General features: G+C 45.4%; 1 protein-coding gene across 1 annotated transcript in view; it reads left to right on the top strand.

Annotated features, from left to right (window-relative positions):
• Nucleotides 1-7250: 7250 nt before the first annotated feature.
• Nucleotides 7251-26237, top strand: part of LOC122926510 (aldo-keto reductase family 1 member C3-like) — a 31175-nt gene continuing 12188 nt past the window's right edge. Inside the window, exon 1 of the mRNA XM_044277894.1 lies at nucleotides 7251-7382. Coding sequence (XP_044133829.1) covers nucleotides 7302-7382 — 81 coding nt within the window. The 5' untranslated portion in view covers nucleotides 7251-7301. The remainder of the gene's footprint in view (nucleotides 7383-26237) is intronic.

Here is a 26237-nt window from a genome sequence, read left to right as displayed (position 1 = left end):
ATGTGTCATGGTTCAGACTGTTGGTTCATGGGTATCAGTGCAGTGGAAATGTAGTTTTGAAGAATGAGTCCAGAAGTAAACCTATAACAGTCTCTTTTACTAAGTGCAAAGTATAACTTCAGGGACATTCAAATGCTTAAAAGTATTAGTTGATCATGCTTATGCCATTGTTCTCATTGATAAAGATATGCACACATTATTGCCACTTAAATACCCTGTGACTCCTGTATTATACGGGCTCTCCAAGATTTACGAGAACCTTGAGCGTCCACCATGCTGGCCAATCATTGCAGGTACTGACTCCCTCTGCGATTGTGCAAGACCGGGCCTTGAGACAATTTGAGATTTATACTAAATCCTATATTAGAAACACCTCTGACTTCCTTATGAAGGTCAGGAGTTATTATATCCCTAATGGAGTTATTGTGGTATCTTTTGATGTGGTATCTTTTGATGTGGTATCAGAGGTTGTACACCTCTGTTAATCATGAACGTGAAATACTGAGTGTTAAACAAGCCCTTAATCTATTTCTAATGCTTGTAGAGAGTTTATAATTGATTTACTTGAAATTTTTTTGACTTGTAATTATTTTTTGTTTGCTGATGAATTTTGGGTCCAATTGTGGGGGACCATGATGGGCTCAAATGTCGCCTCAACTTATGTTAAAAAATGTTATGGCCCAGAGGGAGGAGGCTGTAATCTTCCTCATCTGGACGGGCTCAGTATGTCAATTTCATTAATGTTTTTCTTTTCTTAACCAGATTGATGAGGATATAAAATTTACCATGACAAGTTCTGATATGTTGATTCAGTTCTTGGACACTGCAGTATATAAGGATTACAATAGATTACGGACAGACCCATACCTCTCAACTTTTGAAAATAAGGAAGCTCGCCACAGAATTTTTTTTAGCACTAGGCCACGCCTCTAGCTCCGCCCAAAACATAACTAAACACCTAATCCCACCCAGTCCCCTAAATGCCCCAACATAGTAATTATTCTCCCTTTATGCTACCACACAGTAGTTATGCCCAGATATGTGCCCCTCACAGTAGTTATGGACAGATACTGTATGTGCCCCCTCACAGTAGTTATGGCCAGATATCTGCCCCTCACAGTAGTTATGGCTAGATATATGCATCCTCTCAGTAGTTATGGCCAGATAGGTGCCCCCTCACAGTAGTCATGCCCAGTTATGTGACCCTCACTGTAATATGCCCATGTATGTGCCCTCTCTCAGTAGTTGTGGCCAGATAGGTGGCCCCTCACAGTAGTTATGGCCAGGTATGCATCCCCTTACAGTATTTATGGCCAGATATGCTCCCCCTCACAGTAGTTATGGCCAGATATGTGCTCCCTGACAGTACCTATGCCAAGATATGTGCCCCCTCACAGTAATATGCCCAGATATGTGCCCCCTGACAGTAATATGCGCAGCTGTGCCCCCTGACAGTAATATGCCTACCTTTGCCTCCTCACAGTAATATGCCCAGCTGTGCCCCCTCACTGAAATATGCCCAGCTGTGCCCCCTCACTGTAATATGCCAAGTTAAATCCACATACTCACCTAGTTCCACAGCAGCAGCAGGATGATACACAGAGCTCCAGACCGGACCTGCCCCCTGCCCAGACCTGCAGTGTGGACCGCCGATCGACGACTCTTACTTCATCATTACAGGCAGGTGTCTCTGCTTCCTATGGAAATAGAGACAGCTGCCAGAGAGCAGGGAATACCTCCCCTGTACCAGGACCGCGGGACAGCCACTAAAATTCGGGACTGTCCCTCCAGATCTGGGACGGTTGGGATCAGTGGCGTCTCTAGCTTTAAAATTTTGGGGGGACACACTGGGGGCCAGGACAAAAGTAGGGGGGGGGGGCAACTATAACATCAATCCATTTACACAAGTATGCTTAGAAATTCTGCGATACTTTACCCAATACCTAAAACCGCAACAGGGAAGAACAGGGAAGTCCAGCTGTCTGTGGTTTTAAAAAAAAATAAAATATCACTCAGATTTCAACATGTCCTAGTTGCCTGTGGATGACACTGTTATAGAGAGGGGGATCTGTGGATGACACTGCTATGGGGGGGATCTGTGGATGACACTGTTATGGAGGGGGATCTGTGGATGACACTGTTATGGAGGGGGATCTGTGGATGACACATACCGTATATAGCATCTTATGCTATATGTGTCATCCACAGATCCACCCCATGACAGTATCATCCACAGATCCCCTCCATAACAGTGTCATCCACAGATCCCCCTCCCTATAACAGTGTCATCCACAGATCCCCCTCCCTATAACAGTGTCATCCACAGAACCCCCTCCCTATAACAGTGTCATCCACAGATCCCCCTCCCTATAACAGTTTCATCCATAGATCTCCCTCACAGGAGTGTACATTTGACATTTCTAAACTGTAATCCATATCCTGCAGTAACTTTAACTTTAAATCAGGATTCAGCAGCCGCTCATCTCTACTAGTACATTAACCTTACACCACTCAGCTAGCTTTGGTAACAGGGCCAGAGCGAGTGCTGATTTTTGCAGGTCAGAGGAAACGGATTACAGTTTAGAAGAAATGTACACTCCTGTGAGCGGTCCAGATCAGTGGCGGATCCAGAGCCTGGTCTCGGGAGGGGCACTTCCAGATTATTTTCTGTTCGCCGCCACAAAACAATGGTGCTTATAGAGCAGACTTACACAGTGTGCATCCCCATTTGCTGTCGACTATTCATGAATGATGAGCACCTCATTAGCTGTTTTTAATGTTCATCAATTAGGTGAATATATTTAGATGTGTATTACTGGCGCTTTATGTATTTTTTTAATTATATCATGATGATACAATATTTATATTTTTTGTATGTTGTGGAAATGTTATTATGCTGACATTTTATCTTAGGATGTGTGTGTGATTCTATAGATTGTCATCTGTCTCCCTGTGTCGGATTTAACCAAAGAATGCTCTAGCAGAGGGTACTTGGGTTTAATCGGGACCAGTGGTAAAACCGTCAGTATGAAAACCTTCTCATGGGCTTGGAGACGTGTTCTCAGTGTGTAGGGGGGGCGTTTGCCGGTTTGTGAGCATTAAGTGCAATGCACTGGGTTTCTTCCCTTTAAATGTCTATACACATTAGAGAAGTGAAGTCTGCATAACGAGAGATACATATTATACCTCTGCTGCGGCTTCGCTATCCCTTTCTGGATACATATCTGCTTTTAAGACATGCATATCTGCCTTGTCGTTATACTCGTACCGTATACTGACAATAGCCGTAGCAATGTCTCGCAGATAATCTTAAGCCTATAAGAACCAGTAGAATGATCTCCACTAGATACTGGTCACTTTGAGCAATATTGAATAAGGTCCATGCTGACAGTGATGGGGGATGGGCGGCCACCTGGCTGATCAGACAATGGACATGACATCCTTCCTTATACAGGGATGGGGTGTGTGCATTGCACTGTCCAGCCACTCCGATGACCTTCCCTGTCCTTTGACAAGTACCTGAACTTCCTCATCTTCCTGTGTTATCACTTCCTGTATCCTTGTTACATGAAGTAAGTGGTCAGGTGATGGGCCAGCCCCTTTCTATTGTTACTGTGACTAAATAAAAGGTGAGCAGACTGTGGAGGAGGGGCAGTTGCTCAGCAAAACTTAACATGAAAACACCTTTGGCTGACTGCGGTTGAGATTTTTACCTTTCCTTACACAAAGACATTGGAGAGCGGATTTCTAATATTAATATTTCTACAACATGTGTTATCATGTTATGTATTCACTTGAATTGGATTCACACAATCAAGGTTTTTGCTGTATATAATGTTATTAGATCAATTGTGGTAAATTTAGCTCCACCTATATATACTCTGCTGTGTGCCACTGTTGTATGCTTGAAAATGGCTGCATTGAGCAGCTGAAACGTTTCTGACACTGGGTGAATAAAAACCTGAAGTTATTCTGGAGTGCTGTTTTCTTCATGCCTGTTATTTGCAGTTTAAATATCCATTACATCCTACTCAAAGCATATACACTTACCTAAAGAATTATTAGAAACACCTGTTCTAGTTCTCATTAATGCGATTATCTAGTCAACCAATCACATGGCAGTTGCTTCAATGCATGTAGGGTTGTGGTCCTGGTCAAGACAATCTCCTGAACTCCAAACTGAATGTCAGAATGGGAAAGAAAGGTGGGCTACAACAGCAGAAGACCCCACCGGGTACCACTCATCTCCACTACAAATAGGAAAAAGAGGCTACAATTTGCACGAGCTCACCAAAATTGGTGAAAAATTTTGCCTGATCTAATGAGTCTCGATTTATGTTGAGACATTCAAATGGTAGAGTCCGAATTTGGCGTAAACAGAATGAGAACATGTATCCATCATGCCTTGTTACCACTGTGCAGGCTGGTGGTGGTGGTGTAATGGTGTGGGGGATGTTTTCTGGGCACACTTTAGGCCCCTTAGTGCCAATTGGCCATCGTTTAAATGCCACGGGCTACCTGAGCATTGTTTCTGACCATGTCCATCCCTTCATTACCACCATGTACCCATCCTCTGATGGCTACTTCCAGCAGGATAATGCACCATGTCACAAAGCTCAAATAATTTCAAATTGGTTTCTTGAACATGACAATGAGTTCACTGTACTAAAATGGCCCCCACAGTCACCAGATCTCAACCCAATAGAGCATCTTTGGGATGTGGTGGAACGGGAGCTTCGTGCCCTGGATGTGCATCCCTCAAATCTCCATCAACTGCAAGATGCTATCCTATCAATATGGGCCGACATTTCTAAAGAATGCTATCAGCACCTTGTTGAATCAATGCCACGTAGAATTAAGGCAGTTCTGAAGGCAAAAGGGGGTCCAACACCGTATTAGTATGGTGTTCCTAATAATTCTTTAGGTGAGTGTATATGACTCCCAGAGTGTCAGAACATCATCGCTATACATTAGGCCATCTCACCCACAGTAGTGCACATACTGTACATTTACGATTTCATTGCTGCTGTCTCACAGCAACACGGTAAATAACATCACAAAATTGCATATCTTGCCCTGCAGCAGCTACTATATGGAAAATATAGTATTACATGTCGACAATTTAAAGAAATTAGTCCACCAGAGCTAGCACGGTGAAAAGGGGGGCCCAAGCTAAACTCTTGATTCAGGGCCCATGAGCCTTTAGCTACGCCCCTGATCAGGAGCAGTAAACTGTGATATAAATAAATATAGACAGCCCCTTCAACAAAACTGCCTAGTCAAGTGATAATTCCACCTATGAGTGTGGCTGGAACTCCCACCCGTAGTTTAAAGGGGTTGCCTCACTTCAGCTAATGGCTATTATCATGTCGAGAAAGTTAATACAAGGCACTTACTAATAAATTGTGTTTGTCCATATTGCCTCTTTTGCTGGTTTGATTCATTTTTTCATCACATTATACACTGCTCGTATCCAGGGATTACGACCACCCTGCAGTTCAGCAGTGGTGGCTATGCTTGCACACTGTATAAAAAGGCTGTCGTCTTTTGGTAGGCCTTCATAGGAACACAATGAATCTACCATAGGTTGCAATGTTAAATCATTGCAGTCCATGGGAGAAGCAATAGGATGATCGCATAGTGCCCTAAGTGGAATTAATATATATAAAAAAGGGGAAAAAAGGGAAAAGAAAAGAAAAAATATAGAAAAATAAAAATGCAAAACCGAAAATTGGCTCGGGGTTAAAGGGGAAACGTCTGTAAATGGACGTAAATGTAAAACTGGTAGTGGCCATTTAAGATGTCTTTTGTCTTTCCAGTTTTTTAGGACATGAGTGTTCAGGTGAATCCCATGACTGAGGGCTCATGCACATGGCTGTCTGCTGTATGCGGGCCGCAATACGGCCAGGACTGGGCAACGGTCGTGTGCATGAGCCCTTACAGTGATTCCAGGGAGAATAGTTCAGCGACAAAATTTGCCTGAAATTTCAATTATGCATGAAACACCCATGAAGGCTGGAGCATAAAGCCTCCTGTTTTTCCATGTAATCTTGTGTTATTCCCTTGAAGTATAAGGGACTCATCTTAGACATGGAGAAGACTATTACATGTCTAATGACTGGCTATGATATCACCAAGCTTTTGCCCTACAAGACTACCTGCACATGGGTGCAGCTTTACAAACAGAAAATCAGCACAGATTTCTGTGTGGATTTCTGTGCAATTCCACACCAAAAAGTGTAAATAACACATGCAGTGTTTGGTGTGGAAACACACAGAAATCTGCATGGAAATTTGAAGCAGTTTTTCCGCAGATCTCACCCATGCATTGAAAGGATGAAATTTGCACAAGAGAACCACACAAAGAACTAAAATGCTGCAGATTTCAGAATCCGCACCTCAGGTAAATTTCCGCATGGAAGAAAAAAGCTAAGTGTATGTGAGATTTATCTAATCTCATACATTTTGCTGGTACCATATTACTTTGTGGTTTTTCTGCACAAGGATCTGCGTGGAAACTGCAGACTAAGAGAAGAACATATACTCTGGGCCTCTAGAACAGCTGTGTGTACAGACTAAGAGAAGAACACATACTCTGGGCCTCTAGAACAGCTGTGTGTATAGACTAAGAGAAGAACACATACTCTGGGCCTCTAGAACTGCTGTGTGTACAGACTAAGAGAAGAACACATACTCTGGGCCTCTAGAACAGCTGTGTGTACAGACTAAGAGAAGAGCACATCCTCCGGGTCTCTAGAACAGCTGTGTGTACAGACTAAGAGAAGAACACATCCTCCAGGCCTCTAGAACAGCTATGTGTGCAGACTAAGAGAAGAGCACATCCTCCAGGCCTCTAGAACAGCTATGTGTGCAGACTAAGAGAATAACACATATCCAGGGCCTCTAGAACAGCTGTATGTACAGACTAAGAGAAGAGCACATCCTCCAGGCCTCTAGAACAGCTATGTGTGCAGACTAAGAGAAGAACACATATTCAGGGCCTCTAGAACAGCTGTGTGTACAGACTAAGAGAAGAGCACATTCTCCAGGCCTCCAGCCTTGTACATAGTGTCAAGTAACTTCTGCACTCCCAACCACCTCTGTTTAGCATTAGGACTGAAATGTTATCTACATTCCTGAGAGGCCCCTTCCTGACGATGGTGGAGGGAGGAGTGGAAAGATAGGGTTGTGACTGTTAACTTCCTGAGCACAGCTCAGCCAGAACTAGCAGAGCATTGAACAATAACACAGAGAGGTTAAACTCAACTGTGTACACAGTGACTCCTACTATCATCAACATTATGGCTGTAGAGCCCTATGTTCTTCTTAACGATGGTCACAGAATTCCTGTTATTGGATTTGGGACGTATGCCCCTGACAAGGTTAGTAATGGCAATACTTTCTAAATAGTTACATGACCACAAAACTCCCAACTTTCAAAAACCCATGGAGGGACAATATTAGTGGGGCCCGTAAACTATCTATACACACCCAATACTGCCCAGTCCCCAGAAGGTAGTTATTTCCCCTTACTGCCCCCTTCACAGCATAACACTCCCTTAGTGCCCCCTTCGCAGTAGTTATGCCCCCATAGTGTGCCCACACAGTAGTTATGCTCCCTTAGTGCCCGCACACAGTTATGCTCCCTTAGTGCCCCCCTTAAAGTAAGAATGCCCTGTTAGAGCCCCACACAGTGTTTATGCCCCCTTACTGTCCCCACACAGTAGTTATGCCTCCTTTCAGTAGTGCTGTAATCTTGCCCCCTTAGTGACATCCTTACAGTAGTGCTGTCTCTAGTGATGAGCAAAGCAAGCTTCGTATCATAGATCCGAAGTCTCTTAGTTCAAACTTTGGAATAATATTGTATGGAGATCCATCTCCGTACAGCATAAAACTGTACGGTCTCCGATGAGGCGCTAGACTTTGTTGAATAACTTCAGTATTTTATTTCTAAAGTGGAAAGTGCTGGTCAAGTTACTCCTCTGACTGGAGGGAAGGGGTTAGGTCAATGTTGGACTGGGTGCCTTGGGCCCACTAGTAAAAGCTACATGCAAAATATAACCTGCTAACACAGTGGCAGGCAGCAGCAAGATGCTACATGATGACTGATTGTTGGGGGTCCCTGTAGCGACTTTGAGAAGACGGATCCCTGGGGAAACAGCACGCTTGGTAGTTTGTTAAATACATCTATCCAGTTTTTATATGGACGCATAGGCTATTTGGGATGCTGCCCACTACTACTACTTCTACTGTCACTTGTGCCAGTTGTGTAGGGGGTGGGGAACTAGGGGCCCACCAGGGGATTCACCTGTTCCACTGTAGCCCAGTTTGAGCCTGAATGTGGCCCATTACAAAGAAGGAGATTATGATTATTTAGGGTTATGAAGTCTATTCTTTATCTGACTCTATCACTTATTATCCTCATTGGTTGTACAACTAGAAGAACTAGAGACGCCAGATTGCATCAATTTGCACTAGATTGTGATACAGTTTATTACAGGGTCTAGGTGCACCAAATACTGATTGAGGGGTGCCATATACCTTCTTCCACAAAATACTGATTGAGGGGTGCTATTACTATATACCTTCTTCCTCCAAATACTGATTGAAGGCTGCGATACACCTGATTCCACAAAATACTGATTGAGGGGTGCCATATACCTGTTTCTGCTAAATACTGATTGAGGGGTGCTATATACCTGTTTCCGCCAATTACTTATTGAGGGGTGCTATATACCTTTTTCCACAAAATACTGATTGAGGGGTGCCATATGCCTGTTTCTGCCCAATACTGATTGAGCAGTGCTATATATCTTCTTCCACAAAATACTGATTGAGGGCTGCGATACACCTGGTTCCTTAAAATACTGATTGATGGGTGCCATATACCTGTTTCCGCCAAATACTGTTTGAGGGGTGCTATATACCTTCTTCCACCAAATACTGATTGAGGCCTGCGATACACCTGCTTTCACAAAATACTGATTGAGGGGTGCCATATACCTGTTTCCGCCAAATACTGATTGAGGGGTGCTATATACCTTCTTCCACCAAATACTGATTGAGGCCTGCGATACACCTGCTTTCACAAAATACTGATTGAGGGGTGCCATATACCTGTTTCCACCAAATACTGATTGAGGGGTGCTATATACCTTCTTCCACAAATCACTGATTGAGGGGTGCGATTGCTATATACCTTCTTCCACCAAATACTGATTGAGGGGTGCCATATACATTCTTCCACAAAATCCTGTTTGAGGGGTGCTATTTACCTGTTTCCACGAAATACTGATTGAGGGGTGCTATATACCAGTTCCTGACAAATTCTGATTGAGGGGTGCTATATACCTTCTTCCACAAAATACTGATTGAGGGGTGCTATTGCTATATACCTTCTTCTACCAAATACTGATTGAGTGCTGTGATACACCTGCTTCCACAAAATACTGATTGAGGAGTGCTATATACCTTTTTCCGCCAAAATAGTCGTGCAGCGATTCGTTGCCAAATATCCCGGAGTCCAGGACATCTTGCGGCAGGCCAAGAAAATCTCTGGCCATTTTAGAAGATCTTACACGGCTATGGCTCGACTTGCTGATGTTCAGCGGCGGCACCACTTGCCCGTCAGACGTCTGATTTGTGACTGCCTGATGCGCTGGAACTCCACCTTGTATATGCTTCATAGGCTGCTCCAGCAGAAATGTGGTGTCAATGACTACCTGTACGAACTCTGCGGCAGGACAGGTTCTGGGGAGCTTGGTTTCTTTTCACCGCGCCAGTGGCTTCTCATGCGCGACACATGCATACTTCTGTGTCCATTTGATGAGATCACCAAAATGGTCAGTGGCAGCCAGGGCGCCATCAGTGACATCGCACCTTACGCCTTCTTTCTGGAGCGTGCATTGCGTTGTGTCATTGATCAAGCTGTCGAGGAGCAAGAGCTGAGGAAGATGAGGAAGTCGCAATGCTGAATGAATTCCCGGGGGGGAGGGGGGACTCCATCTGAGACAATTCAGCAGCAGTCTGAAGAGGAGTCAGAGGAGGACGGTGGCTGAGGGGGAGGAAGACGAGGAGGAGGAGCAAGAAGAGCAGGTATAAACTTTTCAGGGAGTTTTCCGTGGCTGGGGGGAGGAGACCGAGGACAACATTCTCCTGAGCGATGAGCAGGAGCCAGGGCGCTCCACCACTTCCAATTTAGTGCAAATGGGAGCCTTCATGCTCCAGTGTTTGAAGAGGGACCCCTGTATAAAAAGCATAAAGGTCAAGAATCTGTACTGGGTGGCAACGTACTTAGACCCCAGTACAAATACAAAATGGCGGACATGTTACCAGCATCACAGAGGGCTGTCAGAATGCAGCATTCCCAGGTCTTGCTGCGAGAGATACTGCATTCTGCTGTTGCGGGCACTGGCAGAGGAATTTCCACGCACAGCGAAATTGGTGCGGGTACCAATACTACCGCGCCTGCAAAAATAGGGCGTTTTGAAGATGTATTGGTCACTTCGGATATGAGATCATTCGGATATGAGCTCTTGCAGCCAACCCATTGAGGGCCGCCCTCCGGATCCAGCCTCAGGGAACGCCTAGACCGACAGGTGTCCGACTACATAGGGTTAGCGGCCGATGCGGACGCTCTGAGAAGTAAGGAACCCCTTGACTACTGGGTGTGCAGGCTTGACCTGTGGCCAGAGCTGCCACAATTTGCCATGGAACTCTCGGCTTGCCCCAGGTCGAATGTCCTGTCCGAAAGGACTTCAGCGCAGCAGGGGGATTGTGACCGATAAGTGCACTCTCCTAGCTCACGACAGTGTGGACCTCCTCACATTTTTAACAATGAATGAGGCATGGATCTTGGAGGAATTCAACACCTGTGATGACTACATGTAATTGAATTTCCTCATGCCAGCTCACGCAGATCCGCCATCACCCAGAACAAACAATGGTCTTTGCCTTATGTATATACAGCGGCATAAAAGGCCTTTTACGTCAGGTGAATGCCTAATTTTTGGGGGCTGGCCGACAGTTACATATTCTGTACTGGCTGACAGTTACATATTTATCCTGTGACTGCCTAATGTACCTCCAGCCACAGAATCCAAAGTTCCTTGCTGTCAGGTGAACGCTTGTTGCCTAATTTTGGGGGCCTGTACTGGCCGACAGTTACATATTTATCCTGTGACCGCCAAATAAACCTCCAGCCACAGAATCCAAAGTTCTTTGCTGTCAGGTGAATGCCCATTGCCTAATTTTTGGGGCCTGTACTGGACAACAGTTACATATTTATCCTGTGACCGCCTAATGTACCTCCAGCCACAAAATCCAAAGTTCTGTGCTGTCAGGTAATGCCTATTGCCTAATTTTTGGGGCCTGTACTGGACAACAGTTAAATTTGCTATCTCTAGCCACATAATCACACCCCTGTCTCACTCCTCTGCCTCTCATTATGGTGGCGTATGATCATGTGACTGTGCCCCCCACTCCGTACTGTGCCCCTCACCCTGTCCTGTGCCCCCTTATACCCTGCATTGTACCCTCTTACCACACCCTGTGCAGTGCCCCTAGTCATCCCCTGTCCTGTGCCCTCTTATACCTTTTTATCCGGTCACGGTATGGAGGTGTTATCCGGTCAATGTACAGAGGTGTTATCCGGTCAATGTATGGCAGTGGTATCCAATAACTGGATGGTCATAACTGTATCCCTTTCCCTGCCCACGTCATCCTTTTTTAGGCCTGGCATTAGGCGGGAAAAATATGCAGATGGTGGTGCTAAGGACCTTAGTACCACAATCTGTGTCATAAATACGCCTAACTACGGCTACTTTCACATTTGCGTTCGGGGCTCCGCTTGTGAGTTCCGTTTAAAGGCTCTCACAAGCGGCCCCGAACGCATCCGTCTAGCCCTAATGCATTCTGAATGGATGCGGATCCGCTCAGAATGCATCAGTCTGGCAGCGTTTGGGCTCCGCTCAGCAGGCGGACACCTGAACGCTGCTTGCAACGTTCGGGTGTCCGCCTGGCCGTGCGGAGGCAAACGGATCCGTCCAGACTTACAATGTAAGTCAATGGGGGCGGATCCGTTTGAATTTGACACACTATGGCTCAATTTTCAAACGGATCCATCCCTCATTGACTTTCAATGTAAAGTCTGGACAGATCCGTCTGCGGCTACTTTCACACTTAGAATTTTTTTTACAATATAATGCAGACGGATCCGTTCTGAACGGATCCATCGTCTGCATTATATGAGCGGATCCGTCTCAGAGGGATCCGCTCTGAACGCAAATGTGAAAGTAGCCATAGACATATTTCTATATAATAAATGACCCCCTAATTGTATTATTATTCGGGGGTAGGGCTAATATCTTTATATTATATAGATTATAGTGTTTTATACTGTGTCCTGTATTTCCCAGTAGAAAATGATTCTTGGGAAAAACAGTCCTCCTCCCTGACCACCAGGACCAGGCAGCGCTCTGTCAGTACATGGTGGCCTTCCCTCTCCGCCACGCTGCTCTGCTTTGTACTGGTGCTTATTCTGACACTAGGGCTGGGTTCACATCCTATTTTTGCCATCCATTTAATTCATACCAAAAATGTGTGCGTTAACAGATGCCTCAGACTGATGCCGTACAGTGGGGTCCGTTCACCATACAGTTCCATGGTAGAAAAAAAAAGGACGTTAACGTATGCATTTTTTTTACGGACTCTGCAGGATACAAAAAGGTGGAGTGCTGCACATTAGTATACATCAAACCGATAGGAAATATCACTTTTCTACGCTCCAGCAGGACACATTTTTGAGTTTCCCTTTAAGACACATAAAAATGGCCCCTGATTAAAATACATATTTTTTTGTGGGAATTGTTGCCAAATACTAGCTCCTCTAGTATATCACTGTCAATATTGTGGGCAGAGGTCGCAATAACGCCTGTACAAGCGTCATAGACGCCTGTTCAGGCAATTTTACTCCCTGGAAAAAGTCTAAGGCGTACCAATCCGAACTTCCCACCTCTACAGCGCAGCGATGTGGCTGCTGCCTCAAACAACCAATGACAAAGCTCCTTACAGTAAGGAGCTTAGTGATTGGTCAGTTTGAGCGGGATGCCGGAGCTTATGGCACACCGCTCTGAAGTAAGGAAGGAGGTGCACGCGATCGTCACTGGCGGGGTAAGTGGCCTTGCTGCAGTGCCTTGTTTTAACTTGTTTAGCCTCACATGCTGTATGAGCCTAATCCGGCTATAAACACATATGGATATGTGAGCTATAGCGGTGCTCGTCCGCGGTGTGCGCCCTGTCAGGTACCAGTCCTGCTAGTAGTAACTGTTCGGTAATGCCACATTTCGCACAGGTTACCCATAAGTGACGGCCGGCAGCATGGTGAGTGTTGTGTCACCGACAACGTTTCAGTTTCCCACGCTTATCTGTAGTGTACAGCTCCTAATGTGCAGGCAGCGTGCGTCATGAGGACTGAGGAATACAGTACAGCTGTTACCTATAGCAACCGGAGACGGCGTGTTCTGTAATTAGAGGAAGCAGGAAGCAGCCACAGTCTGTTCATAAGTCATAACCCCATCAGCCACATTACCCCCAGAACCGGACAAACCCTTCAAACCTCATAAAATCACTGCAACAGTGTCCTCAGTGGGGCAGACCCCTCAGCGCAACAGTGACCTCAGTGGGGCCGACCCCTCAGAGCAACAGTGACCTCAGTGGTACCAACCCCTCAGAGAAACAGTGACCTCAGTGGTACCGACCCCTCAGCGCAACAGTGACCTCAGTGGTACCGACTCCTCAGCGCAACAGTGACCTCAGTGGTACTGACCCCTCAGAGCAACAGTGACCTCAGTGGTGCCGACCCCTCAGCGCAACAGTGACCTCAGTGGTACCGACCCCTCAGAGCAACAGTGACCTCAGTGAAACCGACCCCTCAGTGCAACAGTGACCTCAGTGGTACCGACCCCTAAGCGCAATAGTGACCTCAGTAGTACCGACCCCTCAGCGCAACAGTGACCTCGGCTAAATTTAAAATTGGCTAAATTTGCTATTAATCTCTTGGTTCGGTAGAATTAATGCCCTGAAGATGGACATCTCACCCAAACTCCTTTACCTGTTCCAGACTGTAATATACCTAACAGATTCTTTATTCAGCTTCGGTCAATAGCCTCTCGGTTTATTTGGAATGGCGCAAGGGCCAGAGTGAGTTATAAAGTACTATCTAGAGCAAAGAGTTTGGGGGGGGCAGGCCTGCCTGACTTTCAGGCATACTATAGAGCCTCCATCGCAAATTGTGTGCTGGGTCTTATTCACAATCGTACTCTGAACTCAACTCCCCAAGTCGTTGGTTTCATTACCTCCAACTCCGCAGCTTTATAGGATCGCCCTGGCTCCCGGATCGCAATTATCCGCTCCTTTGACAAATTTTGTGTAGCTAGCACGGGTCCAGGTCATGGTATCTCTCTGATTTATGGTCTGCTTGGTGACGGGGGGATGGGTCGTTAATTGATCAGATGAGGGGTGTCGGATTTGCCTCTGGTTGGGAAAGCGAACTGACGGCCTCTTTATCTGCTGAACAATGGAACATTATGTCGCCTACAGGAGTTGAACTATAAAATTCTCACACGTTGGTATAGAACTCCGGTCAAGTTGCATAAATTCTACCCATTGCTCTCCAACACCTGCTGGCGATGCCAAGCAGCAGTTGGATCCATGCTCCACATCTGGTGGGACTGCCCTGGGGTCGCCCCCCTGTGGCGGGATATCTTTGCTCTTTACAATGCCCTGTACCGGACTGCTATATCTCCGTCCCCCCGATTGCTTTACTCTCTGTTTACTCGGGCAGATATCAACATGTCAAAAAAGGGGCTCCTAGAACATTTGTTCAGTCTATGAGGCAGATTATACCACCCCGATGGAGATCACCAGATAGCTTGCGGAGATTCACGCGGGTACGTGCCTTGGACGCCTTGGTTCGAATGGAGGAGTTAGGGGCCGAGGCCCACAACCAAACCCAAATGTAGGTGCTGACCTGGGAGCCTTGGCTACAGTTTAGGAGCTCCTCTCGCTTCCAAACCTGGTTGGATACAGGTGATTACTCCTGAGACATCTTTGACAAGTTTTCCAGTTGTCCCCCCTCCCTTTCTCCATCTTACCTTCCCTGTCTTTTGTCTGTCTATGTCTTGTCTTTGTTTGTTTCCTTGTCTATGTGGGTTGACTTTTTTGTGTTTCTTACCATGAGCCACGATTTTAGAAGCACTATATTCGCCTTACTACCATTATGTAATTTAGGTTCTTGACACGAGTGCTTGCTACATTCACTTTCAGCATACTTGGCCTACAACCTACATTCTATGTTCCCTTTTATTACTATGCCGTTATAAGTGATTGCACTATATGGTACTCGAGACGGCTCACCTTCTTCAGTTAAAGTGTTACTATGTTTGCAAGTCAGGGTCTACCTTATTTGACCGTCCACTATTATGTAAGGGGCCTCAGTCCCACAATCCCTGTTATCTTGGGCGGTATTTATGGTTTACTTAGTCTCAAGTTGTACCTTGAACGGAGGATTATGCTGTAATGTATATTAGTCTACTCACTTATGCATGGTAGACAGTTCTAGAGCACTAGTAATGGTTTCCCTGCATAAATAGCAACCCCTTAATGTTATGTAGGCCTTCGTATTAACGATTTGAATTACTGTAACTTTTGTATTCCTCATAGGCTGAAAATACTCCTCAAAAATGGTAAGAGAAGTATTTTTACTCTTCCAGAAAAAATGTAGAGCGACCTCTGGTTGTGGGACTATTTGTGCACTCATAGTTTGTATTTGGTGGCTGCAAATTTTACATGAAGGTTTTTCAGGTTCGCCTCCTATTAAATTCGTTCGCGAATCGTCCTGGCCGAAGTTCATCCATGGCTATTTATACATAGTAATTAAATCTCCCCTCAGTCGTCTTTTTTCTAAAGTGAATAACCCTAATTTTGATCATCTTTCAGGGTGCTGTAGTTGCCACATTCCAGTTATTACTTTAGTTGTCCTCCTCTGAACCCTCTCCAGCTCTGCTATGTCTGCCTTGTTCACAGGAGCCCAGAACTGTACACAGTACTCCATGTGTGGTCTGACAAGTGATTTGTAGTGGTAGGACTATGTTGTCATCACGGCCATCTATGCCCCTTTTGATGCAACCCATTATCTCATTGGCCTTGGCAGCAACTGCCTGACATTGTTTTTTACAGCTTAAGCTAGTTTCACACTAGCGGCAGGGGACTCTGGCAGGGTGAACAGCCTGTCGAATCCGTCCTGCCGCTAGTTCACGTGTGCCCCCAGACTGCCGCTCTTTTGAATATTAATTGGAAGGTTATTACTTTAATGGTCACTATTTCCCAGGTGTCCCCCAACCTGCACGTCTGTTGTTCTGTCAGACCTATTGGTTAATACTAAGTCCAGTATGGCCGTCCCTCTAGTCGGGTCCTGAACCAGTTAGGAAAGGTATTTGCCTTTGGTTATTGCCAAGAACCAGTTTCCTTTATGAGATGTACAGGTTTCAGTTTCCCAGTCTATATCTGGGTAGTTGAAGTCCCCCATAATAACCACCTCATTATGATTTGCCGCCTCGTCTATCCCGTTTAGTAGTAGATTTTCTGTGGACTCTGGTATATTAGATCCACATGTTCATGTCCCTCACTTATATCTTTTTGGACTGTGGGCTTTAAACAGGACTTTACATAAAGGCAGAACCCTCCCCCTCTCCGGTTTTGGCGATCCTTTCTAAACAGACAGTAACCCTGTACGTTTACCTGCTCAGTCATAACTATCATCCAGCCATGTCTCAGTTATTCCCACTATGTCATAGTCCTCCTCACACATTATTTTTTTTATTTTTTTATTAGTCAGGCTTTTGACATTAGTATATATACATTTAAGAGGTTTATGTATATTTTTTACCCTATACCTTTCCTTCTGAACTGTTCTAGTCCCTCCATCCATTCCTCCCCCAGTCCCATTCCTTTACCCCCCCGGTCTCTATCTGCCCTATCTTCCCCTCCTATAACATATATACCCTCCCCCCAGTCCCTAGTTTAAACACTCCTCCAACCTTCTAGACATCTTCTCCCTCAACACAGCTGCCCCTTCCCCATTGAGGTGCAGCCCATCCCTACGATAGAGCCTGTAGCCAAGAGAGAAGTCGGCCCAGTTCTCCAGGAAACCAAACACCTCCTTCCTACACCAGTTCTTGAGCCACTTGTTAATCTCCCTAATCTCCTGCTGCCTTTCTTGTGCGACTTGTGGTACAAGCAGTATTTCGGAAAATACTACCTTTGAGGTCCTTGCCCTAAGCTTTTGACCTAAATCCCTAAAATCTTTTCTAAGGACGCTCCACCTACCTCCAAATTTGTCATTGGTTCCGATATGGACCATGACCACTGGATCTTCTCCAGCCCCTCCCAGTAATCTGTCAACCCGATCCGCGATGTATCGAACTCGAGCGCCAGAAAGACAACACATCGTTTGATGATCCCGGTCTTTGTGACAGATCGCCCTACTATCTAAAGAAAAAAATGCAGTTCTCACCTGTTACATCTGTTGTGAGCTTGGTTATCAGCCTGCACACGGCTGTTACTTGGAAATTGAAAAAAGGGTGAAAAGTCCAGATCTAAATAACAGTGAGTACTTTATTTGCAGTGCGGTAAAAACGTCCAACTCTCAAATGCAGGAAACAGTCTACGCGTTTCGGACCCTTTTGTTTCTGAAACGGGTAGACGCGGAGGGTCCGAAACGCGTAGACTGTTTCCTGCATTTGAGAGTTGGAAGTTTTTACCGCACTGCAAATAAAGTACACACTGTTGTTTAGAGCTGGAATATTCAACCTTTTTTTTTAATTGCCCTATCTGTACCCCTAATAATTGAGTCTCCCACTACCAGCACCTGTCTGGCCTGCTGTGCTCTCCTGGTCCCCTGCTTACTGGAGCCGACATTCCCCTGACTGGCAAAGGAAGTGTCCGGCCCCAGCAGTGCTCTCTCTCAGCTGACATCCCCCTTATCTGCCAACCTTGCTGCTGGCGTCATTCTCTGTGAAAGGGTATGACCAGATGTTGTGGTCGTGTCCTGATTGCGTCATGGTCTTGCTGTGGTCTCACACTTCGTGGCAGTACAGGCCGCAGCTGGCTCCTGTTAAACTAATCAGCACTGTTCAGTCGTTCTGCATTGTTAATGGCCATTTGGTATTGTAGGTGTCGCATGGCCATTAACAGTTCAGACCTGCTACACAGTGTGTTCCTCATTAGGTTAACAGGCGCTCACTGTGGCCTGTACGGCTACGTGGTATGTGACCGCAGCGTACCAACTGCGAAAATACTGCACTGTGTAGCTGTACCCTCAGGATACGTTCACACAGAGCTTTCCCATTTGGATGGGAAGTTGAGATGTAGATTTGATGCAGAATCCGCACCAAAAATGAATGTCACTTCTTTCTTCCACACCACCATTTTGATCAAACTGCCTTAGAAGAAGAAAACATACCGTGTAAATTACCAGGCAGTTTTTCCCACTGAAATCAATGGGAGGTGGATTGCATGCGCTTTTTGTGCAGATTTTATGAGTCTACCGCTAAAAATCTACATTGGAAAATGACAGTCTGAACATGTCCTTACCGTGCCTTCATCCTAAGAAAATTTCTGTGACTGAAAATCAGTTCCAGTCATCTAAGTGGCGTTGTTTAGATGATTGAAACTTCTCAAACAGCTTATCGGTGTGGATCCCAGGTCTTAAACCCCCCACCGATCAGATTCTGATGAGATGTACAGAGAATAGGTCATCAGTTAAAAAGTCTCAGAAAACCCCTTTAAGTAGGTTTAAAGGGATTCTGTCACCTCATTTTAGCCTATAGAGCTGCGGACATGCACGGCTAGATCGCCGCTAGCATGTCCGCAATATACCTGTCCCATAGCGCTGTGTCCTTTTATTGTGTTTAAAAACAGATTTTATAGATATTTAAATGAGCCTAGTAAGGAGCCCAAGGGGCTGTACTAACCTTCTTGGAGCCCAGCCACACCCCTTCTGTGAAGGAGCCTAGCAGCGCCTGCGTCCTCCAAATCTCCTCCTTGCTTATCGTGTAATCGCCGTAATCTCGCTATACGCGAGCTCACGCATGTGCAGTGCCTGCATAGCGTGCTGGCATCAGCCTCAGGGAAGGAACTGCGGATGCGCGAGCTCGTGCATCGCAAGATTACGGTGATCTGTGAGCAAGGAGGAGATTCGGAGGACGTAGGCGGTGCTGGGCTCCTTCACAGGGGGCCTGGCTTGGCTCCAAGAAGGTTAGTACAGCCCCTTGGCTCCTTACCAGGCTCATTTACATATCTATAAAAGTTTTTAAACTCTTCAGGACACATGACGTACCAGTACGTCATGTGTATTTCCGATCACCGCCGCCTGGCGGGCAGTGATTGGAACAAGGTGCCTGCTCAAATCATTAAGCAGGCACCTTGGCTCAATGCCCAGGGGGTCCTGTGACTTCCCCGTGTCGGTGATCGCCGCAAACCGCAGGTCAATTCAGACCTGCGGTTTGCAGCTTTTACATGCGGCGGCGGTTGCGGTCGGCGGTGCCATCGGGTCCCCGTGGGGCTGTAGGGGGGACCCGATGGCATGGAAGGCAGCGCAATGCCTAAGGAAGGCATCGCGCTGTCTTCCGTTGACGAGCCTGTGAGATCCAGCCCCCTGGATCTCACAGGCAGGAAGTTTTATGAGTAATACACAGAAGTATTGGAATGCATTGTGAAGGATTAGATCCCCAAAAGTTGAAGTCCCAAAGTGGGAAAAAAAAAATATTGAAAAATAAAGTTGAAAAAAAGGTTTTCCCCTCCCCCAAAAATAAGTAAATAGGGGGAAAAAAACATATTAGGTATCGACCGGCTCTATAAACATATCACATGACCTAACCCCTCAGATGAACACCGTAAAAAATAAAAAATAATAACTGTGCTAAATAAACAATTTTTTGTCACCTTACATCACAAAAAGTACAACAGCAAGCGATCGAATAGGCATATACCCACCAAAATAGTACCAATCTAACCGTGAACTCATCCCTCAAAAAATGTGCCCCTACCTGAGACAATCGCCCCCCCAAAAAAAAATATGGCTCAGAATATGGAGACACTAAAACATAATTTTTTCTGTTTTAAAACATCACAAAAAGTGTAATAGCAAGCGATCAAAAAGTCATATGCACCCCAAAATAGTGCCAATCAAACCGTCATCTCATCCCCCCAAAAATGAGACCCTACCTAAGATAATCGCCCAAAAACTTAAAAAACTATGGCTCTCAGACAATGGAGACACTAAAACATGATTTTTCTTGTTTCAAAAATGATATTATTGTGTAAAACTTACATAAATAAAAAAAAGTATACATATTAGGTATCGCCGCGTCCGTATCGAACGGCTCTATAAAAATATCACATGACCTAACGCCTCAGGTGAATACCGTAAAAAAATTAAAATAAAAACGGTGTAAAAAAAGCCATTTTTTGTCAACTTACATCACAAAAAGTGTAATAGCAAGCGATCAAAAAGTCACACGCACCCCAAAATAGTGCGAATCAAACCATCTCATCCCGCAAAAATCATACCCTACCCAAGATAATCGCCCAAAAATGGAAAAAAACTATGGCTCTCAGACTATGGAAACACTAAAACATGATTTTCTTTGTTTCAAAAATGAAATCATTGTGTAAAACTAAAAAAAGTATACATATTAGGTATCACCGCGTCCGTGACAACCTGGTCTATAAAAATACCACATGATCTAACCTGTCAGATGAATGTTGTAAATAACAAAAAATAAAAACGGTGCCAAAACAGCTATTTCTTGTTACCTTGCCTCACAAAAAGTGTAATATAGAGCAACCTAAAATCATATGTACCCTAAACTAGTACCAACAAAACTGCCACCCTATCCCGTAGTTTCTAAAATGGGGTAACTTTTTTGGAGTTTCTACTCTAGGGTGCATCAGGGGGTTTCAAATGGGACATGGTGTAAAAAAAAACAGTCCAGCAAAATCTGCCTTCCAAAAACCGTATGGCATTCCTTTCCTTCTGCGTCCTGCCGTGTGCCCGTACAGCAGTTTACGACCACATATGGGGTGTTTATGTAAACTACAGAATCAGGGCCATAAATATTGACTTTTGTTTGGCTGTTAACCCTTGCTTTGTAACTGGAAAAAAAATATAAAAATTGAAAATCTGCCAAAAATTTTTGAAATTGTATCTCTATTTTCCATTAATTCTTGTGGGACACCTAAAGGGTTAACAACGTTTGTAAAATCAGTTTTACAATACCTTGAGGGGTTTGGGAGTCATTCTAAATAAAAGTGGTATAATACCTATTATAAATGAGTCAATGGAAGCTCTTAGCGCACATATTTGATCAAACGTGTGTCGGCCCATCTACCAGGAGTCAAGGTGGCTTCCGCAGATGGGTCCCTAACACTAATACTGCCTCTCTTTGGACTTACCTAAGCATACAATATTCAGGGTAGTGTAGGAACCAGCTACATACGTACTCTGCTCAGAAGTCTGAAGGTTCTAGTCTAAATTTTCTTGTAGTAATAAAGGGGGAATAATTACAATGTTGGGGCATTTAGGGGACTGGGTGGGATCAGGTTTATAGTTATGTTTTGGGCGGAGTGAGAGGCATGGCCTAGAGTGGGAAAAATTTGCCAAGGCGTGCTTTGCGCACCGCACATGTTGTCCCTACTTTTCAAAAGTTGAAAGGTATGGAATACATATTTTTCATCAATATGTTTTTATTGACTTTTAGACATATTAGTGATCTTCAATGAACAGTTACAAAGTCAGCGCTTTACATAGCCACATTGGCAGTGCAGGCTGAACCGTATTACATGTATATCAGTGGATAGTCAAAAACAGACAAATAAGAAAACAAATAACATTCAGTACATACATAGGATAGGCGCATACATAGGCACTGCTTTCTACATCGGGCATTTACTCAATAGATAAATCAAGATCAGTCAGGGGATTGTAATGCAAGCGGGGAGCGTCTCCAAGAACCCCACCTCCTCTCAAATGCTGTTGATGAGTGCCCAGCTCTCGCTATCATTTTTTCATGTATATAAGAGGAGTTAAGCTTCCGGGTGATATCCGTTAAGCTGGGGATATTCTGGGATTTCCAGATTTGAGTAATAGCCAGTTTGGTTGAAAGAAAAAGATGCCCCAACACCACCCTAACATCGCTAGGTATTTTATCCAGATCAATGTAAAGAAGGGCCAGTGAGGGAGAAGGCGAGAGCTGGCTACCCAGTAGGTCCGAAGCGAGAGAGAAAATGGTACCCCATATACCCTGTAACAGTGGAGAAGACCATAGAATATGGTATAGTGTGCCTCTCTGACCGCAGCCCCTCCAACAAAGGTGCGAGGATCCTGGGAAAATGTGGCATAAGCGGTCAGGAGTATAATACTATCTTAATGTAGTTTTCATCAGTGATTCATAGTGCAAAGCACATCTGAGTTTTTGGAGATAAAGGTAAAGGCTGAGGACCACTGCTCATCTGAAAACGTTAGTCCTAGGTATTTTTCCCAGGTGTGCAGAGGAGTCGTTTTAGTAAAGGAACCTTTGTCTTTGAGCATCATGTACAGGGGGCGAAGGCGTGTACAATATGGCGGGGCAAGTGACCAAAATTTGAACACCTCCTGATTGCCCAGAAGTTGGAAGGGGGAGTTAGCTGTGAGGAAGTGTCTAATACACAAGTATTTATAGAAATCTGTATTTGGTATCTGGAATTTCTCATGTAGGTAATCAAAAGAACAAAGGGTGTCTGATGTGAATAGCTTTGAGAGGAGGTCTAAACCATTTGTCACCCAAGGCGAGATCGTAATGTTGGGGATTAGGTGGTTAAGCACCTTTATAGGAGTAGAGGGTGGGAAGGGTCCGGACACCTGAGGGCACAATTTGTGAAATTGCCACCAATTTTCTAGTGCCATGGATACCAACATCGGGAAGGAGGTTCAGTGGAATGTTGGATGGAGAGCCGCCAACAAAAGAGACCTGAGGCTGCTTACCGAGGATAGTGTAGCTTCCATATGTACCCATTGTTTGGAGTGGTTGTCCATCCACCATTCTCTTAGCTGCGAGATTTGCGAGGCCAGAAAGTATTCATAGATATGCGGGAGGCCTAGCCCTCCTCGACGCCTGTCCCTCTGCATTATCGTAGTCGCTATCCTAGGTCTGCGTTCTTTCCAGACTAACCTATTGATCAGTGTAGTGCATTTCTTAAAGAAAGTGGTCGGTGGGGTAATAGGTAATGTCTTAAATAGATACAAAAGTTTGGGAGGTATAAACATCTGAAACGATGCGATACGACCCACCCAAGAAGTCTCATATTTGGCTAGGTTGGAGAGGTCTTTCTCCAATGTTCCTAGGAATGGGACATAATTCGTAGCGTATAGGTTCGCGAATGATGCCGTCAATTTATCCCTAAATAGTCAATTTGGCTATCCTGCCAGTCTAGGTCAAAGACATCTTTGTGTTTTTACTCGATCAGGAGGGATATTTATTGGAAGGGCCTGGGATTTAGGAGCGTTAAGTTTATAGAAGGAAAGGTCTCCAAATTGGGATATAATGTTGATAGCGGCTGTAAGGGATTTCTGGGGGTTCGTCAACGTCAGAATAATGTTGTCGGCGTATAAGCTAACCGTGTGTTCTTTATCTCCTATATTAACACCTCGTATCTCCGAGCACTGTCGCAAGGCTTGAGCCAGTGGCTCAATTGTCAGAATGAATATAAAGGGGGATAGAGGGCAGCCGTGGCGGGTACCATTGGAAATGTCAAATGGGTCCGATAGCGCCCCATTGACCCAAACCCTTGCACTGGGTTGGGTATACAACGCTTTGATAGCCGCCAGGATGGCCCCAGAGAATCCCATCTTCGATAGGACCGCGAAGGCAAACGGCCAACTAATGCGGTCGAACGCCTTCTCGGCATCTAGGGTGACCAGCAAAGCAGATATTTTCGCTCTCTGCACATAGTCCAGTATATTTAAAGTGCGCCAGGAATTGTCCTGTAATTGTCTGCCTCTCACAAATCCCACCTGGTCTGCATGGGTGAGGGTTGAGATGTAAGGGGCCAGGCAGTTCGCCAGGATTTTCGCATATATTTTTGTATCGGTGTTTAGGAGCGATATCGGGCGAAATTTCCTTGTGTCGTCCGAAGGGGGTTCAGTTTTAGGTATAGTGACTATTGTCGCTTCTAACATCTCTTTTGGGGGACAGCTTGTGTTCACCATTTGATGGAAAATCTGGCATAAACATGGGGAAAGTTCCTTTTGGAATGTTTTGTAGTATGCATTCGAGAACCCATCTGGGCCGGGGGCTTTGTTATTGGGAAGTTTGTAATTACTCCAAGGACATCTTGTTCCGTGACAGGGGAGTTTAGATTCTCTAAATTTACCCTCGTATTTACCCTCGGAGACCTCAGAAACTGGTCTATTTTTGTTGTTTCAGCAGTTTTAAACCCCAGTTTCTGATTTGAGAGGTCAGCCGAGCGCCTACTAGCTTTTGGAGCCATACTTTAATCCTCCTTTTTTTTTTTTTTTTCCCTTTGCTTTTTCCTTCCTTTTCTTCGCCTCCTTTTTCTCCACCTTTTTTTTTTTTTTTTAATTTCCACCTCTTTCTCTCCTTTTGTATTTATATGTCTTCTTTTTTTTTTTTTTTTTTTTTCCTTTCCCTTTCCTCTCCCTTCTTCTTTGTTCTCCTTTTCTTTCTTTTTTTTTTTTTTCCCTTCTGTTTCCCCCCCCCCCTTCACCTTGCTATTTTTTTTTTCCCTCCTCTTTTCTCTTCTCTTTTCTTCCACTTTCCACTTTAGACTTTATAGTTTCCTCCTTTTTTTTTTTTTTTTTTTGTGTGACCACCTCAGTATTTTTTCAGATGTGTTTTTGGATGGAAAAAGTAGTTTTAGTTAGTGGATATCGTCCTAGGGAGAGAAGATCTGGAGGACAAAAAAAGAAAGTAAATGGAACAATCTCACCGGTATTCCACCTCCTCCTAGCATCCAAGGGTTGAAGATCTTGAGGGGCACCGGCGGCAGAGACGAAGAATCCACAGTCTCCAACAACAGTGGCGCAGGGGGGAGAGGAGAGGATCGGCAACAATTCCAAAACAAGTTTCGGCAACAGTCCCACGGCCAGAGGAAACACAGCAAAAACTGTTCACAGTACCACAGAGAGAGGAAGAGAGGATCGAGAAAGGCTGAAGACGCGCTCCACAACGGGACTAACCGGACTGATCAGCTGTTCACAGTGCCACAGGGAGAGAAGGAGATGAAGACGCGCTCCACGACGGGACTGACCGGACTGATCAGCTGTTCACAGTGCCACAGGGAGAGGAGGAGAGGATCCAGAAGGGCTGAAGACGCGCTCCACGACGGGACTGACCGGACTGATCAGCTGTTCACAGTGCCACAGGGAGAGGAGGAGAGGATCCAGAAGGGCTGAAGACGCGCTCCACGACGGGACTGACCGGACTGATCAGCTGTTCACAGTGCCACAGGGAGAGGAGGAGAGGATCCAGAAGGGCTGAAAACGCGCTCCACGACGGGACTGACCGGACTGATCAGCTGTTCACAGTGCCACAGGGAGAGGAGGAGAGGATCGAGAAGGGCTGCAGACGCGCTCCACAACGGGGCTGACCGGACTGATCAGACGGCACGGAGAGAAGGAGGGAGGATCGTCAGGAACCAGGGAGAAACACCGCGTTCAGGCCTAACGCTCAGGACATCGGCACATGCCCCACAGTCGTAAGGAGGACACGGCCGAAGATCAGCATGAAGGACGCCAGGTGATTCAAAGTAGCGAGGTAGCAGGACCGCCGAGTCCCGGGGGAGGGGGAGGACGTGACGTACTCTGTCTACGTCATCACGTCATCATCGATCACCGAACCTGATCTTATATAATTATATTGCTGTGTTTTCTTTCTCATTCAGTTATTGCCATAGGCGGCCAGGGTGTCTGCAGTTCACCCCCCCCCCCACCCCGCACTCATTCACTTATTTGGTCACTTGTATTAAATCACTATGTTTGCAGCTCCCCCAACATGTTACAGCGGCGTCCTCAGGGTAAATGGAGCTACAGCTAACAAGAGATTATATTTTAAATGTATAATCCAAAAGGCGGATTCCTGGCAGATTCCTGTTTGTCATTATCCAATAGAAGAGCTCTCCTG

This window comes from Bufo gargarizans, chromosome 2, assembly GCF_014858855.1.
Source record: "Bufo gargarizans isolate SCDJY-AF-19 chromosome 2, ASM1485885v1, whole genome shotgun sequence".
Classification (NCBI taxonomy): domain Eukaryota; kingdom Metazoa; phylum Chordata; class Amphibia; order Anura; family Bufonidae; genus Bufo; species Bufo gargarizans.
The sequence above is the reverse complement of the archived record's forward strand: the minus strand, read 5'-3'. Positions and strand labels throughout refer to the sequence as shown.